A 27187-nucleotide genomic window follows, 5' to 3' on the forward strand; every position below is an offset into this window, starting at 1 on the left:
CAACCTAGCAGTTCGAAAGCACATCAAAGTGCTAGTAGATAAATAGGTACCGCTCCGGCTGGACCTAGTGGTCAGGGGTCCCGTTACCTATTCCTTATAAATAAATTACTTCTATTCATTACTTACATATATATTAGGTTCTACAAAAGAGGACAGTCTGATGGTAGCAACACGTCAATATCCACTTTGCCTCCTATGAAATGGGGATCAAGTTTCTGCATGTTCAGGTTGTTTTACACCAATTTCCTCCACAATGAAATATCTACAGGAACTGAAGACAGCGGCTTCAGAAAATGTAATTGTAATACCATCTCAAACGACAGCATCAAAGAACCACGGTCATGTAAGCCCACACTAATCCTTTTGTTACAGAACGGAAAGCTTTTATTTGCAGTCTTCAGTAGCAGGAACTCTCTCTTACAGACAGAACAGAGGCAAAGCAGATAACTTCCCGAGTTCATTCTTAGTTCTATAACTCAGTGGCCTTTAGCTTCATTTTATTTATTTATTTTAAAAAGAGGGCATAATGTAATATAATTTGCTGATTTACAAAAATGCACCCATTTTAGTTGATAACATTCCTAGTCCCTTTACCATGTTTTCATGGTTGAAACTGCTTATTTGTAAGCTGAAACTTACATATGTAAGGTATCTGTTCCCTGTTTATATATAAGGTTCCTTGTTTATTTATAATGAGAAAATAGTATGTTTAGATTAGCCTTATGAAGAATATAGAATTGTTATCTTGTTATTTGGGAAGCATTAACAGTAGCATGCATGTGACATGTAATAAAAACACACCATGTTGTTTCCTGGTAATTATCAATGGATTCAGCAGTTCTATATTTCTTGAGCTTCTGACATTTTTTACTTTTTTTTTTATTAAAGATTTTCTTGTTTTACAGAAGTATGTGTAATGTCTCTCGTATTTTTTCCATGTAACATTTTTACAAATCAGTTTCATTTGTTGAGACATTAGGAAGAAAAAGGGGTGGAGGGGGGGAAGATGGGGTGGCGGTGACATTTTTTTACTTTTTGAAATAGTATATATATTCTATGTTGTGAACTGCTTCAAAATTTTCTTAAAAGTGGTGTAAAATATTTTAAATAAATAATCATGTAACTCACTGTGATATAATTTCTTTGTGAGATATTAAGAAACTACAGTTTTGCACTGTACTGCTGTAATTTGATGTCACATATGATACAAAAAAACCTCCCTTTTGAATGCTCTTCTTTCTCACACATTTACCCAGTCATCTGCATATACAGAACAATAAGTTTATGAAACAAAACATATATTCAATAATTGAGGCAATTTAAAAATGCTCATTCAAAACACCACCACTATGCAAGAAAAGAAATAAGAACCAGAAACTTAAACTAGAAAGTTGCATGATGTAATTTTTACTCTCTACTTGGAAGTCAAATGAGAAGTACATTCTGGTAATGCATCACAAACCCTTTCCTGAGTGCTAGAAAAGTTCCCAAAATGTTATTATGCCACATCTGCCTTGCAAAGAAAGTCACTTCATTCAACCTCAGCTAACTTCCAGTTAAATGTTGATCTGTAAAGATAAATATCCTGAGAAGTTGTGCCAGACAATTCAGACCAGTAAGTTTTTCTGCTCTACCCCTACCCCCACCACCACACCCACTGCCCCAGGGCTGCAGTCTCTGGGGCCTTGACTTCTTTAGACTGTCTGGGCCCACCAGTTTTCTGAGAATGTTCCCACAGACTTTTCTACTTTACCCTTAGAGATCCACTCCACAGTCTAATCAGTTTTTGTGTTGGTTTTGCATGCACCCCAAAGTTGTACCACACCCAGGTGCTTGAGGCAGGAATGCCAATGGTGAGTTAATGCTGAGATGCTATAATGTTAGCCAGTTGCTTCGTGTATTCTCTAACAGCGCAAACCTACGCATGCCTATGCAGAAGTATTTCCAGGTAAGTGGATGTAGGCTTACAGACTATTTGAAATGTTTTAACAGATTCATCAGAACTGCACAGGGTGAAGCACACTTAGGACCAATTCGCATGCCTCAAAGAAGCAGAAAAAGCACAACTGTCTCACATTTCCCTCCCCACTTTTATCTGTCTATCAAAAATACAAGTCAGCTGTAAGATAGACCGCAGCGAAGAGGTACTAAAAGCCTACTCCAAAGCAAACCATCACAGCCTGCAAACTAAAGTTCAACTTCTTCTTATGCCCATGCAGCTGTAATAAACGCATGGCGTAAAACAGAAAATTGGAGATGGACACTGCTAGGGTCCATAGGCTAACAGTCTTTTGACAAACACATCACAGCAGCAGAAGCATCTGCAAATATTGTCGGTGTGTAGCAATGCATTCCCATTGCCTTTCCCTTCGCCTTGCACATTCAGATCACCTGCATTGCAGAAAAGAAGAATCTGACTGAGCTTGAATATAGGAATTTTTTCAAGGGGCATTCTATATGGTAGCTATAACCTTAAAAATGTGGTAACCTGCCAAGAACAAGCAAATCAGAATAACAGGCAACAATACAAACTTTAAGAATTGCTGAGTTATATATTCTAATTACAAGGAGTACAGAGAGACAATGCATGCGCACAGTGGTGGTACATCAAATTATAAATTTAACATGCCTTGGCATCATAATTATATAAATCTACTCAAGACTAGATATCTATCATTTATCATGTCTTTGCCTATAGCCTGTCAGAAGACTGTTAGAGTGCTCATGTTAAAGAACTGCTGATTCCATTATTAATACCATTTCAAGATAACTCAGAAAGACACCCTCATCTAAACTCTGCAAACAGTACCACAGCAGAGTTTATGGCTGAATACATAACTGAAGCACAATTTCAACACTCTTTCTTTCAATTATATCAATGGTCTTCTATTACATAAATGGAATTATTGGGGGTAAATGAGGCATCTACTAACCATGTTAATAAGCAAACAAATCTCAATTATATTTTTTGGGGAAATATTTGTTAGTATGATATGAGCAAGCAAATCTGAGTTATAGCTTTCGGAAATATGTAATTATTTATAGCAGAAGGTTAAGCATATGAAGCACAAGATGTTCATCATCTTCAATGTGATTTTGACATAAGAACTCACCAGGGGCAGTGCGTAGGATGAATACCATATTAACCAAGCCAAGGAACAGGCATGCGATCTCCCACACATATACAAGCAAATCATAGAAGTGAATAGACTAATATTTCTTAAATTTTACAAGTTAGGGTAAAATCAAGTCCTGCACCATCTCCTTGCTTAGCTATTCCACAATTCTGTTGGCTTTTCCCACTGGGTGGACTGCTCAGATTAATGCCTCTCAGCTCTATGTAGGATTTTGATGGCCCCTCTGTTAAGTCTGCCTGACTTTTTGGTTCCCCTGCTTATTTAAATACTTTAAGGGAAGGATGCCCCTCTTCTTATGGCCATACCAGCCCCTCAAGTATTCTATCTTTTCTTCCTTCTTAGGCCTAGAATTTATTTTATGTCATAAAATTTATATACTGCTTGTTTCTTTTTTTTAAAAAAAGAACAACCCACACACCCTCAAAGCAGCTGGGGGGGGGGGAGAAAGAAGCAAAAACTGCTAAAAACAGGTATTTAAAACATTCAAATAATGCTATACCCATTGGTGCTGATATCTATGCACATATATCCAGCCTTAATCTGGGTAGGATGGGAAGGTCCCTCTCTCCTATTCTCCATGTTTATGAGCCGGACAGTGCTTCAAAGATTTTACATTTGTACATTTGTACTTTGTACATTTCAATATACAGCAAGTCCCCACATTTAACCCCACATTTAATTCAGTTTACGTTACATGGCCAGTAAAAAAAAAAAGTATAGAAAGGGGGTAGAGTTCCAGGAAGAATATTTGGCAATCCCACCTACCAATGAACCCAATGGGTTTTGACTATACACAATTTTGGCTCTGGAATGTAACCACCATGTAAGTTGCAGGCTTATTGTACCACAAAAAACAGCTCTTGCATTAGTGTCTCAGTAGAAAACATGTTGCTATGGAGAAGCAAACATACACAAATGCAAAGATCAGAATTGACTGAAGCACGTCAAGAACACACACAAAAAGGGACACATCTATTGTTTATGTTGTTGTTTTTCTGCACCTCATAAGGCATTTATGAGGGTAGGAAACAGTTACAGAAGTATGTATTATTTGCAGGGCAAGTTGTCAAAAGAGAAAGCAGTTGAATAATCAGAAAAGGCTACCTTCCATCCTGTCATTAGAGAAGGAAAACTATGCAAACTTATTACAGAATTTAAATGTCAAAATAATTTGTACAGCCCAATTGCCATTTAGATGAAGGATTAGATCAACACCAGATAATATCTACCCAAATTAGCCAACAAGCTGTTCAGACTTCAACATGCAGCAGCCTCCGTCTCAGTGCTTAAAGAACTATAATTCTTCATTGCTATGTTTCTGGTATATTCAACAGAAATATTTCTTTGAAAGCACTACATTTCACACTAGATAACAGTCTCGGTTTCCCTGAAGAGCAAGAGCAAGATTGTGTGCTGCTTTTCCATGAATTAACCATACGGCTGCTGTGACATTTAAAGCTCTGATTTGTACAAATATTCCCCACAGATTCTGCACCCCATTACAACATTTTCGTAAGGCGAACTCCCAGAAAAAATGACTGTCTGGGAGTGCCAATTCTATGGGGAAAGCCCATGAAATCAATTCTGCCTGCAGACCTTTAAATGTCGCAGAAAGATGAGCCCAAGGAAGAAGAAAAGATCCCTGCTGAGTCAGTTGCCACATCTGCAATGGTGGCACCACAGTCCAGCAGAAAGAGGGTCAGCCATTCCTTCCTTTGACAAGTCGCCATAGATATGTAAAGAGAAAGGCATCTGTGTCCTGCTGCTGGGGAGAAGGTATTCTGCCATGATTTGGGAAGCTTTAACACACATACACACTTCCCTGACCCTGAAGGTACACCAGGGTTCACCTGAAAATAACTTTTTTATTTGCCTGCCCTTGGCTTTCCTATTTAGCATCTCTTTTGATATGATTTCTAAATCTGTTTAATTGCAAAATACTCAAATACTGATGACTGGGGGAAAGTATCGTTTAAAATGTTAAAGTAGTGATCTGCAGGGCAAACTCTTTCACTTCAAACAGTTTTTATTTCCTCAATTATTTCTTTACCATGAGGAAAAACTCCTGATAAGCTCATGGCTCCAGTCTTTTGACTGATTTTTCAAAGTAAGGCTCATACTTGGTTAGCTCATCTCCATAGTTTTCTTCAGAATGTGACTCTTAAGTCTATAAAGCCTTAATCTCGTTTAAGCAAAGATTAGCCTTATTTGACCTTTCACCACGAAATAAACTTTTTAAATTAATCATGTGAAACTGATTAAAACAATATCATATAAATCAGAATCATTAACAGCATCCTATCAGTAAAAATACCACTGTTAAAAAGATAACTTCTGGTAATAATCAATTTCAAGATAACCCTTGATTTGTCTTTTGATTTTCTATGTTTTACTATAGCTTTTTCAGATTTCTGAAAAAGGAAATGGAAAAACCAATGGGTTTGGGAGATTTGGGAGGGGGTACACGCATGCTCAGGAGGGTGCTGTGCCCAAGAAGTGGAAGCGCCGCAGCAGAGCAAGGAAGTCTCAGTGAAGATCACATAGGAGTTGGGGTCCTGCCTCTGCTCGGGCTGGCAGCAGCTTGGGCGGCTCAGGCTGCTCTGCACACCATGGCCGCTGCCGGCTCGAGCCAGGGAAAGAGGTGTGCAGGGACAGCGCCCATGTGCCTCTTTCCCTGGCTCAGGCTATCCTCTTTTTTGCTCTTCAAGCTATGGCAACGCTAGATTCGTGTATGTAATAACTTTCTTATTCACAGAAACATACGTACATAACACGGGAAACATTAAAATCAATACGATAAGTTAGGACCAAACAAGATATGATGCAGGAGATGCAAAATCACTTTTTGTTTTGCTTTCTTATACTCACTAGCAGCCTCACATGGCTTCTTTGAAGAGAAACAGCTCTGGGGGCAGGGGGAAACCTATTTAAACCTTTCCTCCTGCCTGATTTCCCTTATCTAAATCCACACACATCTCCTGAAGCTCAGTGGGAGGAAGTATACAGGTACATACAGTTAACTATATTTTCCTATACTCGCCATGCAGAGCGAACAACTTTGGGGTTGGAATTTAGAGTGAGGAAACTGTGTGACGAGAAAAGGAATACACACAGTTCACATATAAACCCAGTACAAATTCCCCAATCCAGCTGAACAGAGATGTGAATTAGTGTGTAAGAGAGATGGAGTGGGAATCAAACAAATGTGGACACTTTAAAACCAATTGGGCTTAATTCTACAAATTAGGGCCATTGATAAAACAGTATATCATACAGATATCATATCATGGTGTAAGAACATGAAGATAAGCTCTGAATACATGGAGAGCCATGTTACACCTCATTCCAGTTGGCTTAGCATGCCGTATTTACACTGCCACAAAGTAATCTCCGAACAACGTTCCTGGACATTTTTGGGATGCGTTGCTTGCCCCTCTTCTTCTTAAGCTTACGTTGGACACACCCAAATGCTAACAATGTAAAGAACAATTACTGTTTTGTGTTTGGGTTTTTTTATTCCAACATTTGAAATATCTTTTTTTTTTTAATTGAGCATATATAAATGGATCTTTAAAAGCAACTCACATAATTACAAGGCCATGTGTATGCCTTCAGTATTCAAATCCTTATGTTGTAAGATAATGCATGCAATATTTAGAATGACCTCAATATTAGATTGCAAAGATGAAGTTTAGAAGTGTACAGCAGACAGTAGTTCTCCTGCTGAGAAGGCAGATTGCAATGTGCAAAGTAGCCACTATTGTGGAAAAGGTAGCTAAAATGAAAGAAAGGTTTAGTATTTGAATAGAAACAGATTCCACACACACACACAATGACAACAGCATGCTAGTTCTGGCACCACACCCACACAGTCTGGTGTGCCAACTAAGGTCCACGTTACACAAGACTATTTTTCTCCGGAGAGAGAAGGAAAAAGCATACATACTACATACACACAGTCACATGTGATGAATGCAGATGAGATTATGTACATGTGGTATAAATGCTTTTTCCTACTTGAAAGTCTGTTTTATACTTCAAAGACAATGACCACAAAGGAAAGTAAAACACTGTTATACATTCCTGCTACATCTGGAGAGAAGTAGACTGGGATACAATATTGTACAAGTACTATGTAGTAATTTTATATTGGTCAGGCAGCCATTTATCATGAAAATTCTTGATAGAGCCGGTTTGCATTTGTAGCCCAACGTTTCCTATATTTAAGTAGGGAATCTATATAAACTATTTGTTCCTTTGTCTGCCTACTGCCAGCACACTTACAAAAAACCTTGTCAGGCAAACAACAGCCATCAGGACAACAGAAGCTAAACAAACATCATTTTACCAGCATTACAGTATGTTGACAACGTCTCAGTGTGAGCTCTTCACACAAGAGTGTCTTGATGGAGTGACAAAGCAGCATGATGCTATATTTTCACACTTTCCCAGAGCAGTTGGAATTCTAAATAAAAATTGGTGGTACAGGAAGAATACTCAAGGGTACAGTCTTTAAAGTGATGACACCAAGCTGGATATGAGAAAAGACCAGTGCAGTGATCTACAAGACCGTGGAGAGAAGAAAAAGCAGAAGGTTTTCAGAAGGAAAATGACCATAATTCAGGCTTTAGCAAAATGCAATCTGGCCATTATTTTCAATCATACATTGGAACTGAGATCAATGGAACGGAACCTAAAATACTCACTTTAAAATTGCCCTCACACTCAATTTGCTTTGTTTGCCCTCTGTGATGCTGTCATGCAGCCAAATTCAACTGGCTATGTAAAAAACTGGCATCATAATCATATGTACTTTCTATGATCCACAAATGGCTGGAATAGTTTAAGATGAAGTGAGTCCACCATTAGTATATCTAGTCAGTGGTATAGCCATGCTTAGAGCTTAGAAAACTTCTAGATGCAAGATAACAGCAGTGTCTAGAACTTCATTTACCTGATTTATCAGGTGAATCCTTATCTGGAAAAGAGGGGTTTGGTGGCCATATTAGCTGCTTTTGTAACTTCTTTGTTAATCTGCCCTTGTGGAACCTCTGAAAGCTTTGATCGATACAGAACCCTGTTTGATGTGCACTAAATATTGTGATTGTATAACTTCAGTCTTCTGGTTCTGCAGTGCCACCAATTTGCTTCTGGAATAATACAAGGTACTGGTCTTTAACCTTTAGATCTCTAAACAGTGTGGAATAAGTGACCATCTCATGTCCTTAGGTTGCTGGAAGAGTCCCTGTTCTCAATCCTCTATTGGGCCTGGGAAAAGGGGGGGGGGGCGGTTGGCTATTGTCATACTGGGTTTTGCAGAATTCCTTTTCCAATGATGCCTATATTCAATTTTTTGAAAATATTCAAGGAAAGGTTAAGCTCTTCTTTTTAAAGAAAGCCTTCCATTTGTTGTTCCTGTTATTTGTTGTTCTTGTTAAAAGTTTATATTGCTTGAACTGTTTTATTATTTTAGAATACAGTGGTACCTTGGGTTACAGACTCTTCAGGTTACACGATTTCGGGTTGTGCACCACTCTGAACCCGGAAGTACGGGAACGGGTTACTTCCGGGTTTCAGCACTCACGCATGCGCAGATGTACTAAATTGTGCTTTCCACATGCGCAGAAGCGCCAAATCAGGATCCCTGTGCTCGTGTGCAGACGCAGCACTGCGGGTTGCAAACAGTGTGGGTTGCGAACGTGCTTCCCGCATGGATCAGGTTCGCAACCAGAACTACCAGAACAATTATGTGGTTTCATAATTGTAATAATAAATATTACAATAGATTAGTCTAATTGCCAGTTTCTCTTATCATGCCCACAATGCAGATGATTTATGATAATGAAAAGATGGATGTTAAGAACTATTCTGTATCCTCTGAAGGCACCTCACAGCTCTTAGCCAAGATTTTGTCTTTCAAACTAATGCTCGTATTGTTCCCACTGCTCTAAGATTCTAAAGCAATGCCCATTAAAACAATATTTGAATAAAATAAGGCAAAGTTGTTGTTTTTTCTTCTTCTGTCAAATGGAAATGTACTTATTTGCTCACAGCTTTCCAGTAATTTCTGTGAATGCTTTAAGAGTGCTGTAATGATGGCATGCCCCTAACATCAATAAGCTGTAATCAAACAGTCAACTCTTTTCCCCCCCCTGTGAATGAAATATGGCAGCAATTTGACATCCCAGCAGTGCTTTGCTCTCCTGAACCCTGGCAGTGACCCAGGAGATTTGCACTCCACTGCTAATCAGAGAACTAGCCAAGGCCATTTCCCACGACATAGCTGAAATTCTCCTGCTGCTTACCTTGTCTGATTCAGTTACCAAGCCATGCCAAAGCTATTTGCTGTATTCCTGATTGTCAATCATGGCACTTGTCCACTAGACACTCCCTGTGCTGCACACTCCAACCTTGCTAAGAGATGCTGTGGGACAACTCAGCTATTTCTCCATGTCCACTGCGGCCTAGTATCATTACGTGACTTTGATCAGGAGAGAAACTATCCCACCAAAAGCAGACAAATAGGAAGGAGCACAAGCATTTGAGAATTAAGCTGAAGCTCAAGTCCTAGTGCTGGAAGATATGTGTGTGTACACAGGTATGATGTCCACATTGGTGTATTTACTGCTGGAAATTCCAACCTAACAATGGGACACCCCTACTACAATAAGAACATGTAGAGAAGCCCCTATTTTATTATTTATTTTTTTATTTATTCAGTTATGTCAATCTCTATACTACCCTTCAATATACTTGCAGGGCAGTTTCCAACAATGAGTAAAATTATACAATTAAAAAATAAAATACAGCAGTAAAACGATGATGATTAAAAAGTTAAAGCTGTGCACAAAGCTGCAACAGTCAAATCATCACATTATTAACACTTAAAAGGCCTGAGAGAATTCAAGAAGATCTTTGCAAGCACCAAAAGGATAGCAAAGTAGGCATCAGGTGAGCCTCCTGGGTGAGAGATTTTCAAAAATAGCATACCACAGCTGAGAAGGTCATCTCCCCCAGGTAATCACCGACCTTTAGGTTTCATTTGATAGTGTATATGATAGTCTTCATGATGCATTTGTTATGGTGCAAACCCATAAGAGGCAGAGAACCTGTATCTAATCCTGAGTCCTGATACCAAGCACCAGGATATTGTGAGAGAAGGATTCAGATGGTGCGTGAACATCCAGCTGTGACCAACAGGGAAATCAGAACTACAACCAACAAGCCAGAGTGGGAAGGGCAATAATCTCTCATTCTATAATGGCTCCCGCATCTCAGTTACTCCTTGCTCTGAGCAAACCAAACTGGATCTCTCTTAAAACTGGTTGTGGGCTTCTGTTATCCCCCAACCTCTTGCCTCAGCTTCACCTGAGCCATGTCTTGCCTGAAGTTAGGTCTGAGAATCAGGAGATCATGATATACTTCTTACAGTGGGTCCAGTGGAGTTCACTCACACAATAGAGAAAGTATTAATAAAAAAAGCAGACAATATGGTTGGACCTTGAACTCAAGGAAACAACTCTGAGCATGTTCAGAACAGATGTACTGGCTCCTGGATCTACCAGAATAGATCCGCTAATGTGGCTGGATTGCCATCAGGACAACAGGGGCGAAGGAAAAACTGCACAAGCAGGGATAAGACCCAGGAGAGCCATTAACATACAGATTTAATATTGCAATGTCCCGTCCCATCCAGTTCCCGAAACAGATGGGTGGTAACTCCGAGACATAGCATTACATTTGGACCAAGACTGAGTAGCACAGAGAACTGACTGGTCAGACAATAGGAGACTGACAGAAAAGTATCTAGGACTCTCTCTACATTGAAATGGATTGTTGCAGGATGTGTTGGGAGGAAAATAGTGTGGCTTTCAGATTTTGAAGGAAACTTTTTTACAAATTCCTTCACAATTCACTTGGTAGGCCTAAGTCCTGGTTTTCTGGATGGATCAGCCTCCACTGACTTTCACTGGGGAGAAGGAGAAACGAGGAGAGGAAACAATACAACAAACTAAAATACTATAAATCAACAATAGCATGTCATTATTTGTAATCATGTTTCAAAAGTAGCCTGTCAATTAACAATGTTTACTAACAACTTGGGTGCCATCAGCCACATGGGACCCTAATTCTGCATATACTGTGCATACCTATAAATCTACCACTGTTTATGATGAAAATGTTATTTATTTATTAAGATCTCTTTGGGGCTTTCCAACCAGAACCCCCAAAGCAGTGCACAACATGCATAAAAATACAGGCATTCCACTTAAAACTCACTCTTGAAACAAAGATATTTATATTTAAAATAAAATGTAATTGCTTATAACATCTTCCCCATGTTTATTATAAAACCCTCAATTGCTTATATAAATGAGGTATCCATGATTTTACAGTTCAATTTGAGCCCTGGCAGACAACCAATTCACAATAGTTTAAAAAAACACCATCCTTTTATTTCTCTGGATTAGTCAAATTAGGATTAGCAGATCAGTGTCTCTGGAAGAAATGCTGTCTGTTCCATTTAAGCAGCACTCAGATCACATGCCAGAAATGGCACTTAACTTTCTGACATAATTTATTTTCTTTATGCAGTTTTATCTAACAATTCATTCACACATTGTTAAGAAGGTTCCCAAATGAAACTCTTAAAACACATCTATGGGACAAAAAGAGAAAGCATATAACACAAGGACACTGAGACTTGATCCTACCAAATCAAAAAGTCAAGAGGTAGGGTACATTAGCTAAAGCATTTAAATAGTTTTACATTTCAATGGTAATTTTATTGGCAATCTCTTGTTTATCAGTGCTGTAGTGGGGATCATTCCATAGTTTTTTGTTTTAATTTTTTTGCGTGCAAATATATATTTAATATGAAAATTTGCCTATTTAGTTCAACTACAAAGTCCTTTAATCAATCAACTACCAGGAAGTCTTTTGAATTGTGTTTCACACAATTTCCCCCCATCAGTTACCTAAGAGCCAATCACAAAACCACAGCATGTACTAATTCCATCATCAGAAGTTTCCATGGAAGTACAAGAGAAGGGGGGAATGAACAATTAGAAATAGCCTTATGTGCTGTCACAGAAAGGTGAACTTACTCAGGAAATAAGCAATCACTGATGTTTCATCAGGGTATATTTGTACCTTCTTTGGGTATAGATAGATAGATAGATAGATAGATAGATAGATAGCATATCTATCTATCATCTATACATACATACATGCACACCCACACACAGTTATTAACCCAGCATCTTCCACAACCACCCTATTGGAATATTTTTCCCTAAACAAAATTAAGTGACCAGTCATTTCTAGAATTACAGATACATTCCAAACTCAGTTTATGTAGCAACAAGTATATTTATTGACCTATAAACCAGTGTGCAACTGACATAATAATGTTCAGCTACACAAACTTCTTCCTCAGCATTTGTTCCCAGACACAGGACTCAAGGCAGCTTACAGATAAAATAGGAACAGGAAACAATTATATACTTCATGTTAAGATCCATGTTCTACCTCCTCAATCATTTTCAAGAGGGCTACAGTGAGCAAGCAAACACTATGCAGGTACAGTATTCTCAAATTCTGTCAAAACAAATCCCCCTGAAGTCAAGAATAACTTGAGTTGATGCTTCCTAGATTTAGCTATGAGAAATGATCCACTCAGTTCCTGGTACTCAGTTTTATCCAAGGGTTGTGAAAAGGATGGGGGTGGATGAGGATTTAGGAAGTGTTTTAAAGCCACAAATAAGGAGCTTAATATAAATAAGAAAAGAGGCAGCTGCTAAACTGACCTGCTATGCTGTTAATCACAAGTTGCACACATGGACACATCCATCAAACTTATAATAGTTGGTAGACCGTTTACTTCTTGATCCCAAAAATATTCATACATAAGAAGGACATGTGAAAATCAACAATTAGCTCACAACTCCATTAATACAGGATTCCCAAGGCCTGCTTATGTGAGAACTTGAATTCCCAATTTTCTTAATCCTTGCTATAGCTGAACTGTTTAAAATGGCATAGCTAGCTTCCCTATGTTATTCTTTAGATTTCAATAGAAGACTTATGATTTTGCAGTTTCCTATTCATCTGGAATCTGAACAGCTGATTTGCAATATAAAATGGCTATACAATAAATTAAGGTTTTGTGCACACATGTTATCTATGGTTTATTTTCTTTAACCATTGTGTCAGATGGCAGTGGTGGTTGCTCGTGAGTAACCAGGCAGGACTCCGACCTGTCTTTTACAGGTTTTATTTGGTGCAAAACTATTTACAGTGCAGAACCACAAGTTCATGTCTGCCTCAATCGCTAGCAGAATCCGGGAGTGGTCCCTTCCAGGTCCTCCCCCAACATAAGAACTTAGTCACCCCCAGCCATTTCCTTCCTTCTTTGCGTTTTAACCCTCTGTGCAAGGTGGGGGAAGGAAGAGGCATGTTTCCCTCCTGGCCAGCCTGGCAAGGAGCAGTGCTGAGGCTCCTAGCAACATCCTCTAGCCCTTTCCCCTCCTTTACCCTGGAGGTGTGGCTTTCCCCACCCTCAGACTGACAAGGTGCGGCGCTGGGGCTCCCAGCAGCATCCTCTGGTCCCTTCCCCTCTTCCCCACTGGAGGTGTGGCTTTCTCCACCGCAGGAAGAGGAACTGCTTCACAAGATTTTCGGAGGTTCCCTGTATCCCAACGGCCCCTCTGCCTCCCTTCCCTGTTCCGATGGCAGTCCCCTGACACATGGCTAAGTATTACATCACCTAAATGAAGGTTAGGGGATTAGTTTGCAAATCAGGATGTGGAATTAGGTGTGCAGTAAGTATGTAAAACATGGTTTCATTGTACATCTGTCACCTTAACAATGGTTAAGACAACAGACCATGGCTAGTACTAACCACTGTGAAACATTCAACTTCTTTTGGCTGAAGTTAGTAACAATATATATGCTCCACTTGTTGACAGAAACAAAAGCATTTTAGAGTGAACACATTTTAGGAAATGATTAGCAAACATCTTTTATCCACATATTTTTTTACATGCTAGTATAAGATGGAAATTCACCATCAACTGCAAATAGGCCTTTTTCCTATCTTCAGAAATTATTTTCTGGATGTTTCTGAACTAAACTGCTTTCAGGTCCTTGGTTTGAAGAAATCCATTATCAGGCAACAGTCTGAGATTGTGCTTTCAGCTGGTTCTAGTCACAGTGATGGATGTCTCTCTTGTGGCCTATGTTGAATCTGGCTATGAAGTTCATTCACATCTTACACGCAAAGCTCTGCAAATAGTACAGACATACTAAATTGGATATACTAGAAGCTTTCTTAGCCAGCTTCAGATTCCTTGCTATATACTATAAAGCAATCTAGCATGGCTATCTTCTACATTTTTAGTACTAAATTTGTATTTTGCAACTATTTTCATCCAAATGTATATCATAACAAACAGGCAGAAATTTGTATGAGTTTTTCATGTATCAATGATTTTAAATTTCTTCCCCTGCATTCACTTCAAATAAAATATTCTACAGTATGAGCCTCCTGGAAACAACCTGATACCAGACAAAATATATATATATTACTGGTGTGAACTAGAATAGTTCCCTTGCACAAGTGATTACGTCCTTTCCTCACACAAATTACTGGTATTACAAACTACAGTGTAAAATTCACATGAAGCAACAGAAACGTAGATGGCACACGGGTTTCCCCACTTTTCTGAAAAGTCCCTTGTGAAGTACACTCCCCACCCCCATTCCATTCACAGCATGCTTAGAATGGTGTTTTGTTTTTGTTTTTTACCTAGGGCTATATACTGTTTTGAGTACATGTTCCATTGACCAATATTTGTAGAAACTTTCAAAATACAGTCGTACCTTGGTTCTCGAATGCCTTGGTACTCATACGTTTCGGTTCCCAAACGCTGAAAACCCAGAAGTGAGTGTTCCGGTTTTCGAATGTTTTTCAGAAGCCAAATGTCCAACGCTGCTTCCGCTTGAGTGCAGGAAGCTCCTGCAGCCAACCAGAAGACGTTCCTTGGTTTTCAAATGTTTCGGGAGTCAAACGGACTTCCAGAATGGATTACGTTCAAGAACCAAGGCACGACTGTATAAAACTGATCAATATTTGTTCAGGTTATAGGTATTGGTGGTGTGTAGGACTTTCCAAAATGATGCCTGGTAATATTTAAATGCCAATCTATTAAAGAAAGATAAAATCCACACACACCCCAGAAAACTAGTGTTCAGGTTACCAATTAGCAAATTATTTATTACATTTGTGTCTTCTTCCCTCCCTCAAACAAATTCAAGGCAACTATATAGGAATATCAAATTTTATCTAAGCACAAATAAGTGATATTTCTTAGAGTAATAAGTAGTTAGCCTAGAGTGCATAAATGCTCTGGGCAGCTTACCACTGGTAAGGCCATTAAAAAAAAAACACCATTCTGGCAAGAGCTTCTGCCCGTCTCGAAGAGCCCAGAAATAGACAAGAACTGTCCCAGACTTCACAGTGAGCCTCTGAGAGATTCAGGAAGCAATGAAACTATTTTCTGAGCCTCTCTGAAGTCAGCACTAGGTCAAAAAAAACAACCACCCCCCACACACAAAAAAGCACATGCCAGCCTCCAGGGAAAGGAGCATGCTCAGAACTAGAGAGCAGTACAGGAACTTACTTGAAGGCGCTCAAACACCTTCAAAGATCAGCATGGCCTCAAAATTAAGTTCCTGCTACTTTTAAGGACAGTCCCAAAACTGAACTAAATGTCAGAATAATGTAAAAAAATGGAAAATGGAAATCCTTCTCCTCACCTGCACCTGGGATTTGGTATTATCATGCATTGTTGTATATTTCAGAATATTACATGTTTCTTATATTTTATTTTATTTTTTAAAAAAAGAATTACCTTGCCCCTAGAAGCAAGGGCTAGGTCAATAGCAAACACATATTTTGACTAGCTACCAAGGACAGAAGAGCACATTACAAATGCACAAGTGCACACTTAATTTTTGGTTTAAATGCACATGGAAAAATGAATGGTATTCATACAAACAGATGTTTGAAAACACCTGTTACAGGATTGGCTGGTGTGCATGGACATGTGTATGTTCACTGGAAAACCTGTGTTTGATGCTACACAAGTCTATGAATTCGTCTGTGTGGAGATTTAAATCCAAGTATCCTTGTACCAGTGCTACAGTCTATGAACAGCTTACACTTGCTTTCAGTTACTGCACAATCTGGTATCTACATTAAGTCTATGATTTTCAGAAGAAAATTCTAACCACTAATTGGGCAGAAGAAGAAGACAAAAAGAGAAAAAATATTTTTTGTTCTGTTCTGTTAAGAGAATTAAGAGTTCTCTTTCTGAACGTTGTGAAGACATTTCCTATACAACAAAATCTTTGCTAGTTATCAGTGGTGTGTTGTTGGTTTTTTAAAAAAACACACACAAAACAAAATCAACCAGTCTATTTGAAACTCATGATTATCCCTTTACATTCACTGTTGCTTCTCTTTCCATTTTGCCACATTAGAAAAAAAGGGAAACATCTGCACATATTAGTTTTGAGTAGCTAACTTCACACAGGGGAGACTGGAAATCCAGGATGGAACCTCGATTATTCACTTTCTGACATCCCCTCATTTGTTTCCTACTCATTTCAGATAATTTGTTAACGTTCCTTTCATACTTCAAGAAAATAAACAGAGCCCTCTGCCTCACTTGGAGTAGACTGAACTGAAAGGTGCCATAAGGATTTGCAACCAGAGTCACTTTTCCAGACATGATTTTGTTCAAATTATGCCATTTAGAGTCAGCACGCAATGCAAGCAATAAAAATAGCTCCAGCATGATAAATGGTACAAGAGCCTCTCAGCAGTCTGTAGTTCTCACCTCTGACCTAGTGAACATCCTTTCAAACCTGAAGTGCCCCCAGGAGAACTGGTGTTCCTTGTAATTATTTACCATCTTCTGAGCAGACCTGCTGGGATCTGTACACAGTAAAGCCGCAATTCCTGAATGAGCCAAAACCATAGCAACCTCTGCTTAATATGGTCATGTTCATTTTGCCCTGGCAGTGCTTAATCATTTGAGCTCGTTTACAAGGTGAGCCACTTGCGCCTGCTCTCACATGAGAGGGGACCTTTAATTTAAGGGCACATTCTCACAAGGCACTTGCCTCACAAGGTTAGCTTTCTCTCTCTAAATAACTGCACAGTGCGAAAAAGGCTCTCGTCTGTATCAGATCCCAAGTAATGTCAAGGCACACTTCAAGGTGCTGTTTTTATATATTTAGTCCTAAGCTGTTAGGGCACAGATATTAGGAACAGCCCTGTCCCACCACGTTCACAGCAAGTACACAACTAGGCTTCAGAAGAAATTTCTTTTTTTGCTTTATTGTAATGTTAAAAGTAGATACAAAGGGGAGAGATATAGCAGGGTATGTAAAAGTGCCTCTGTGCAAGCTGTGCGTCATTTGAGCCAAGGAGCTTTCCAGAGACAAGTTATGGGAGAGACAAGCTTCTTGTTCCCAAGGTGCTAGAAGCTAGATCTTTCCTACACTTCTCTGGGGCCTTTACAAATTATAGTCTTGACAGGCTTTTGTGCACTTCCTTCTAATAACCAGGACAATGTTTAATAGACATCATTTCAAGGGGGCAGTTGATTGGAAATGCATGTTTGAAATTAGAAATGCTCTTTAAAAAAATAAGAAGAGCAAAACTAAATTAACTGTTTCAGCTCACCGCTAATTTAAAGGAAGGACCTCCTGTTTTTCTGCATAGTCTATTTATTCCTCTTCTAGCTCTTGTTGGGTTTGAAGGTCTTGGGCTTGTTTGGAGCTAGCTTTCTAAAAGGAAGGTTTATGGGGTAATTTTTAATCAGTTTTAACATAATTTTCCAATTTTATCTTGCTAGTTTTATTGGGCTTTTTTGTTTGTTTTAAAGTAATTGCTACCTACTTTAAGACGTAAGGTTGAAACAGAATTGAAGGTGTAGGAAATATTGCCCTAAACTGTCACCTTCGCCAGCTTAAGTTTGACTTCACTTTTGTTTCCCCATCTCACAACTACAATCTAATCCATCTTCAACTACATTCTACCAAATTATTCTTAAACCTATGGGAAATGTCTTGCACAATAATCAGTGAGCTATCATAGTGAACTGTTATCAAAACCCAACAATAACAACAGGAATATGTCAAACTAGACACAATTACAAAGCAGTTAGATGAACCACATGGGAGCAAAAAGAAGCACCACACCAATGATAGATATAACACTCTTGTTTTTTGTTTGTATAACTGTGCATACACATAAAAGAAAGCACCTCTGGCACTTCTCAATTAATTCAAAAAAATCCTTACAACAGAAGAGTGGGGGCTGGTGTTCACTGGGACTAGTAAGGTGGAAGACAGAGGGAAAAATAGTACGTGGAGCCAGAGCAAAGGACAGAAAGAACCAACTAATTCTAGTTTTGTTCTACCCTCCTGCCTGCTGAGTTCTACAAGGACAACACTGAGACTAAAGAAGAGGTGGTGGAGGAGGAAGAAGCTGACAGTCAACACCACTTCCTGGACTGGTTGTAAGTAAGAGGGCATAACAGAATAATGTACTTAATGGTCACTAGCACAAGTGACTTAAAAAAGAAGACTTGTTAGTCCAAAAGTAAATCCAGCCTACTTTAGGCGGGTTACTCCCAGGTAAATGATATCTACCTTAGTCAAACCAAAAGAGGATCATCAACACTATGACATGTTAAATCATGATTAGAAATTTCATGCCATCCTTTACTATTCAGGTTCTGTCAAATTCCCATAACCTGGCCAAAACCAAGATGAAGAAGGATGTTGACACAGCAGTTCTGGTATTACGCTGCTAAACGTAAGGAAACCAAGTAAAGGCCTCAGAGGATCCTGCCTCCTTTCACACAAGTCCTCTGAGCTTCTTGTTGCTGCCAGAGGCAGATTTAGGGGAGCACAACCAGTTCACCCGCATTGGACACAAAGCTGAGAGGGCACTGCAGGGGGTGTCACAAAAATGATGACCAACGGAAGGTGAGAGGAGTTGTGTGTACTGAACTTTGGCATTGTACAGGGCACCACTGGAATTTTAAAGCCCAAAGTCTGCCACTGCTGCTGTGCTTGTGCTGGTACAAACAACAATACATCATATACAGATGTTCTGTTAGCCTGGTACAGTGGTGCCTCGCAAGACGAAATTAATTCGTTCTGCGAGTTTTGTCGTCTTGCGATTTTTTTCGTCTTGCGAAGCACGGTGTCGGGAAAGTTTTGGAAAAGCTTCAAAAATCACCAGTCTTTAAAAACCTCAAAAAAGGCTACCACAGCGCGTTCTATGAGTTGCTCCTCGAAGTCAAGTCGCAACTGTATTAACGGTGTTAAGAAAAAGGAAACAAACTTGCAAGACGTTTCCGTCTTGCGAAGCAAGCCCATAGGGAAAATCGTCTTGCGAAGCAGCTCAAAAAACGAAAAACCCTTTCATCTAGCGAGTTTTTCGTCTTGCGAGGCATTCGTCTTGCGGGGCACCACTGTATAGTAATTAATACTTAATGCAGTCATACAGAAGGAACTGTTAAGTTCAAACTGATGCTTGTTGATGGCTCACCATCACCACCAAAAAACCAGAAAAACAATTTGAGCATTATCCAAAGACGAAGTATGTGCAAGGAGAAAAGCTTACTAGCCTTCCTGCAAGTTGTATGGTTGGCAGGGCTCAACTGTTCAAGGTACAAGTTTTGGTTTTCAAATATCAATGAAACTTGATATCCATTGTTAGATGGAAATCATAAATGTTAACTTTGTTTTGATCACATAACTAAACAATGGACACTGTCTAGCCCACTAACTTCTTTATTACTTATATGTGGATTCAGCGATCTGAATGTCTATTTCAAGAATCATTTTCTAGAAGTGGTATAGATAGAAACAGAAGTGATTCAGTTGCAAGTACCTCAATTCAGACATTTCTATCTCCCTCCCCTCTCCCTCTTCTTCCTGACCTTTTAAAAATGCTTTGCCTTTTATATTGGGGGCAGGAAAGTATAAGTAAAGTATCATAAAACTTTAATAAAATGACCTTGGAAGAAAAAGCAAACATGCAATGTATGAACTCCAGACTCCTCCTCTGGCAAGAAAGGATAGAATAAGGCATGCATCAAACTCCTTTAACAAGATGCTTTGCATTCCATTTTAAGGTTGATTCTCCTGTATATTCCTACCAGTAATATCAAACAGATGTTACAAAGGACCATAGAAATAATTATAGATGTTGCAGACATATTCTGTATTGAAAGATACTATAATTTGATTGCCTCCTTATAACTTTGGCTTTTACAGAGCTGTCCAAGTGGTTTATTTGTTTCATTTATACCTTCAGAGGATGCATACCTTCCTCATAGTTATGTAAGTTGCTGGACAAAATACCAAGGCACAACATATTTGCATTCAGCTTCATGTGAAAAGTTGAAGTTCTTAATTAAATAGCTACTGGAAGTATAAGTAATGAAAAGCCCATGTTCGAAGGAATTGACACTAAAATCCAGGGAAACTTTGTCTCAGTAGACAAGAGAGTTGTTACCTTTTAGTGCTTCATTCTTGTACAGTAAAAATATTTGCAAAGCTTAACTTCACATTTTTGTGTGAAAATGAAGTTATCTTCTTGTAGGAAATACCTGGCATTTTTCAAACAACCTTTATCATCTTTGTTATTGTTAACTTTGGCTAGAAACAAAAGATCAACTTATTGACTGGCACAGAGGGCAGGAAAAAGGTGAATGCTGAATGCTGGCTGATTGCTAGGTCTATTAATATTCTGAGAGCCATGCATATGCTGTGACTGCCAGATTATCAACAGCATTTTTAATTTAAGCTTTTATAGTGAATGAGATTCTTTTGCAAACACACCTTTTCATAAACCTAGAAAAAACCTTTTTGTATGTGAGCTATCAGAGTAAAGTCTTTCAGAATGCAGAGGGCAGAAAATGTTCCAACACATCTATCCTAACCACCCCATACCTAGTACTAATGACTGGGGAGGATAGTGCACAATCACCTCTCCACTAGCCCCTGTCAGAAGAGTATATCACTGCTGACCAGGGTGCTGTGGGGAGTGGGACTGTTCTGCCACAGGAGAGACTTCTGCTCCACTCAAGCGGACAGGAAGCTACCACCAGTTGTAGCCTGCGAAAATACCCTGAAAAAGTGTATACCCTGAAAAAGGGCAGGCTGAGAGGTAGGATCCTGGTTGCTTTGAAAAACCCCATGGATTTCCCGGGGGACTTCCCCCTGTCTGGAGCTGGCCTAGCTCCAGTAGAAGAAAACAATTTGTGCATCCCATCCTGTCCTATCCCATTCCATCCCGTTCCGTCCCTTCCCCATTCCATTCCCTGTGGCCTGCAGCAGCCAGCAGGGCTTTCCATGTGGTAAAGAATCCGCCACTCCTTCCCAGCCCCTCACTGCTTTTCCCATTTCAAGGCTGCAAATTCAATGGCTTGACCATTCTCACTTAAAATCAAGTTAACCCATATCTTGCAAATATTTCAAGACACGTGACAAGTGACCATCATCACAGAGACATAAGAGATACTTCCATCAAGAAACGTAAGTGATTACAGCACAGCTGTAATCACAGCGTGAATATACCAAAACCACTCTCTTTGTGGTTACCATCTTCTCAGACTCCTCCTGTATAAAATATGTTGAAAAGAGTTGTAACATCAGCAACCTTCAATTTCTAAATAAATCTACAGCACCAGTAAAAGGAGAAGGAAATGTTTCTCAAATTTGTAACTCAAATATGTTTTTCAGCAAAGAGTTTGTACAATAAACCAAGACACATCTCAAAATCCACTTCAAGAAGGCATCATACCAAAACCTCACAGCCAAAATTGCTGACTAAAGAACCAAACAAAGCACTTATACTATGCCAAAAATAAAAACTATACTTACAGTCTGGTCAGTTTCAGCGTGTTCTGAAAAAGCAGCTCTGGAAGAACTTGTAGTTTATTTCTGTTCAGCCGCCTAAATAAAGAATGACCAAAGTTAACAAAGCTTATTTGGAGACTCTTCCAGGACAGCAAATGTTATGAACAATAAAAGTTACAAATGGTACTCTACACACAGAATCTTTCAGGGTTTGTTTTTTTAAGAGTCTGATCTTTGGGGGGACAATTGCAGTAAACCTTGAACCCAAGCTTTCTTTTCAAATTTTAACTCTTGTGTCTAAGAAGCCTTTTTCTGCCTGTTGACACACTCCTATCCCAAGAAAATATGACAGAGGGCACAGGGCAAAGAGAGGGATCCTGTTGAACTGAAAACTCCAGGTTTTTTGTGTATTCAACAGGAAAATTTGAAAACCCACATGGCTTTTGAAGCAAACCCAGGATCACACACTGCTAATTATAACTGGTTTCCAAGTATGGAAACCCTGCTTTTTTGAAACTTTAAAGATGCCCTCATTTATGCCGTGCTAAGATGTATTGGAGATCTTGAAGGATCCAATTCCAGCATTGTTCGTATCTATGACTGTATTCACATCTGCAATATAGTTTTCACCTACAATTACATTGTGCTGTTCCATTACTCCAAACACTTCTTTCCTTTTTGTTCCATTTCCAAGGAGTTACATCAGAGCATGCTACGATGCTCAAGTTCGGATTTATTCAGTTGCAGGCAGAATAGCACATAGTGTATAAAAAGACACTTCTCTTTCCACTAAGCATCTAGGTTCTGAAATAGGTATACCATTTATATTCTTGCTCCTTTGTTATATTACCGAACTATTTCTTTTTCAGCCTTTAATTTCCTATGTTATGGTTCATTTAAAAACCCTATGCAGAAGAAGTGAGCAATATTGTACAAACTCCAAGAGCTTCTTTAAACACACCAGTTACACTTTTATGACTGATTTGAGATTTATGAAAATCACTCATACTAAGCCCTTAGATAACTGCTGAAACCCACAGATGCAGCAGGACTAAAGCCACAATTATTCTCTCTTTACACATAGGACCTTAAGGAAGTCGAGGCTCTAGGAACCAGCATCACCTCATCACTGTTCTCTCCCCGATAACAAGATTCCACAGATATAAATTCTATACACTATCCTAGGCACTTCATCTAAGATAAGTACATCACAACCTTAATCTTCTGTTAGGATCTAACAGAAGAAAACAAAATACATTAATATACAGTATCAGTAAACAAACTGGGAGTGTGATTGAGGAAGGACAGCCCATGTTTGTGTTAGTATCGTTAACAGCAACAAAAAAATGTTATAATATTTTGTGTTCCTAATCCACCAGCTTTTCAAAAGAGATGTGGAATTTAGCAGCTGGGCCAGCAATGCTTTCTTTAGACGTAAAGCTGAGACTTATTATTGGGAACATTTGGGTGTAACTTTGTCATTGTTTAGTTTTGCTCAAGTTATATGAGCTAATCAAGTTTATTTGAGACAGCTGCATTTTTTTCTATATATGTTACAGTTAATGTGTGAATTTAGCTAATAACATAATTAGTGTGTAAAATGAACCATCCAACTCCAACCATTTGGTACATTAGCTAGTTATTTTGTATATTATTTTGTATAAATTGCTAGCTATTGCTTAGAAAAAGTACTAGATTACAGTCATACCTCGGGCTGAAGTTGCTTCAGGTTGAGTGCTTTCAGGTTGTGCTCCGCGGCAACTTGGAAGTAACGGAACGTGTTCCTTCCGGGTTTCGCCGCTCGCGCAGACGGTCAAAATGATGTCACACGCATGCGCGGAAGTGGCCAATCGCGACCCATGGATGTGGGTTGCGTTTGCTTCAGGATGCGAACAGGGCTCCGGAAAGGATCCCGTTCATATCCAGAGGCACCACTGTACTATTAATGTGAGCAAAATAAAAATATACTGGACTACATCTGTTTATATCTGAATTCTTTATGCAAAATATGTTTATAGACAACATTTTCAATAAAGTTTTCTGAACAAGGAAAATTTTTATTTCACTAAGTTCTGAAAGGAAAAGCAATGAATGCAATCTGTTTAGTGCTACTCTGAATTTAACACATGGTTTATTGAACATAGGCACTGAAGGAAAACATAAAAAACAGTTGAAATAAATAAAAAAATTGTCCAGTAGCACCTTAGTTGGTCTACTGGACAATTTTTTTTTTTATTTCAACTGCATCAGACCAACACGGCTAACTACCTGAATAAAAACAGTTGTGAACCCAGCTCCCATTCTATAAGAGGAGAGGAAGTGTTTGAATATGGAAACAAGGCTCAGATGAAGTAGAAAGGAGCCGATAACATTGGCTGGCCACTACAAGACAGAGTCCTGCATGGTTAAGGGACCATGGGTGAATTCCTGATCCACCTGACCCTTTCTTCCTCTTCCCAAAGTAGACTACAGGTTGTAATAAGATACTGCGTTCCTTTCCCTTGGGACATCTTTCTCTCTATATACACAAGAAAGGATTATATTGTCTTATACATGGCCTGAGTGAAATGTGAAAACAATACTTAAAATATATACTTAAATTTTCTTCCTCCCTGGAATCTGTTTCTGACATTTAATCTGCTTCTGAAGAAACCTTTAATTCTGAAAGTCCAGGTCAAGTGATAACTTGTGTCATATCCAATAAGCATTATCAAAACATTGTGTCACTACTATCTTCATATGGTTTACATATATTTAAATATGATATATTCTCGATAACTATCATGAACCAAAATAAAAGCACTTGCCACGACTCAGAAACAGAGAGGGTCTGACCAGCCAGGTCAGGAGGACCAGTGGTGTAAGCTGTGAGGGTTCTGGATGCAGGCCTCAACACTGAACTGAGCCTGACAGCCAGAGGCCCATATCCATAGTTTCTCATGCACTCAACCAAAATCTACCAAAAGCAGAGGTAGGTATCAATCATGATACTAATAATCAAGATACCCATAAAGCCTTGTTTGGACTTTGGTGGTGGGCTAGGACGGCCATAGGCAAACTTGGCTCTCCAGATGTTTTGAGATTACAATTCCCATCATCCCTGACCACTGGTCCTGTTAGCTAGGGATGATGGGAGTTGTAGTCCCAAAACATCTGGAGGGCCAAGTTTGCCTATGCCTGGGCTAGCACTTCCTTCTTACAGTGCCAACACTAACTGAGGTTAGGAGATCGATGATGTGCCAGAGAATATTCCAGTAATGGCACCCCAGTTGTGGAACACCCTCCCTCCTCATGATGGCTCCTCCTCTGTCTATTTCCTGGCACTACCAGAAGACAAGTTCTCTTCCTCCAGGCTTTTAAATAGGGTTTCTGAATATATTGGGTGTTCATGACAAACTGATCTGTCAGTAACAGGTGTTGATTGTATTTTACTGTTATGTTGTGGTGGTCTGCCCCAAGATCACTCTACTACATAAATTAAATTAAACTGGAGAGCTAGAACATTTTAGCAACATTTTCTGTTTCCCTTATGCAATCCCAAACCAGACATGGCATTAAGGTCAAGCTGGACGTGACATTAATTATGTGAATGCAATTAACATACATTTTTTTGGTTCTGTAAATAGTAGCTGCTGGGAAGCCTGTGCTATCTCAGGACCATGGAGAGTGGGGACCGATAATAAGTTGCCTCTCCAAAGCTATTTACATTTCAAGTGAAGCTCACATAATTAGAGTTACTTCCCAGCAGCCTCTATTTAAACAACAAAAAAGCATGCACATTAATTCTATTAATGCATTTAACTTCACTTCTTCTTTGACCTCAGTGGAGTTCTATCAGAGTACAGAAGCACAGGAGCTCTACTCTGATATTCCTTGCCGATTTGCTTTGGAATTATCTTTAGCATTCCCCTACTATTTTCATCATGGTCCTTGTGACTACCCAAATCTGTCCCCATACAAGATTTTTTAAAATACAGTTTTATTTTATATGCTTGCAAATCTGACGGCTTGTTAACACACAGTGGCAAGTTTTAATCTGTTCAGCACTAGCTACTTCATAGCTGGTTTGAACCAAATAGTTCGATGGAAGAGCTAGAGTCTGAGACTTATCTTCCTTTCAACTACATGAAGAATCAAGTTTTAAATGCCAAGTATATCAGACATTATATAAACAGAAAAACCACAATATGAATAACACAAATATATTCAAATAACTAACCCCTTCTGTTGGAAATCCAATAACAAAAACGTACCTAATGTTTTGTTCAGAACTTGATTGCTTTGATCATTTGGCCAATTAACTCTATTTGTAAAGGTATTTTAGCAGTTATAATTGACAACTCTTATTTGCTTCTAAAACAGAAACCACTTAGAAAGCGAATTATGCAATTTCTTAGTACTGTATATGTCCTCTGTTAGGATCGTCCTACTCGTGTGTAGGACCCTGGCAGAGACACATGCCCGACTGGCATGTTCTCTCCCTCCTGGTCAGTCATTCGGGAGCTTCAAAAGCTTTCTCCAGCCCAAACATCACAGCGACTGATACCAAAAGCAGCGGCGTAGCGTGGGTTGTCAGTACCCGGGGCAAGGCAAGTAATTTGCGCCCCCTAACCCCTAACCTGCCGCCGCTGCCAGCTTCTTCTTGCTGCTGCCTGGGCTGGTCTGGTGTGGTTCTCTCCCGCGCTCAGCACTGCGCTGGGCAGCCGCTGCACTGTCCCTCCCCCAGATAGTCCCTCGCTCTCTCTCCGCACCGCACGCCTGGCACCCACCCCCTTCACAGTGGCGGCGACCCAGCAGCTCGGATCGGATTCGCACAGCCAGCACTGCAGTGAGAGAGAGTGAGTGAGCCAGGTAGGGGCAGAGAGCTGCGAGTGCGAGCACCCCCCCCAGATGTTGCGCCCGGTGCGGCCGGCCCCCCCTGCACCCCCACGCTACGCCACTGACCAAAAGGCATCAGCACGCTTACGGAACCTGCAGAGTATTAGTGGTTCACGTAACAAACTCAGTAGCTCAGCATTTTGGCTAATCTACTTTATTTACATATAATACACTAAGAGCATTCTGAATTAGCTCCTTCCTCTTTCTCATCAGACAGCAAA

At 39.5% G+C, this 27187-nt stretch overlaps 1 protein-coding gene across 2 annotated transcripts in view; it reads right to left on the reverse strand.

The window, feature by feature from the left end:
* SLIT3 (slit guidance ligand 3) overlaps positions 1–27187 on the reverse strand; it is a 415965-nt gene that overhangs the window by 348076 nt on the left and 40702 nt on the right. For both annotated transcript variants that reach the window (XM_080995211.1, XM_080995210.1), the window contains exon 4: positions 22113–22184. In XM_080995211.1, the coding sequence (XP_080851337.1) occupies positions 22113–22184 (72 nt within the window). The remainder of the gene's footprint in view (positions 1–22112; positions 22185–27187) is intronic.

Source organism: Podarcis pityusensis (genome assembly GCF_964106645.2).
Source record: "Podarcis pityusensis genome assembly, chromosome: 2".
Lineage (NCBI taxonomy): Eukaryota > Metazoa > Chordata > Lepidosauria > Squamata > Lacertidae > Podarcis > Podarcis pityusensis.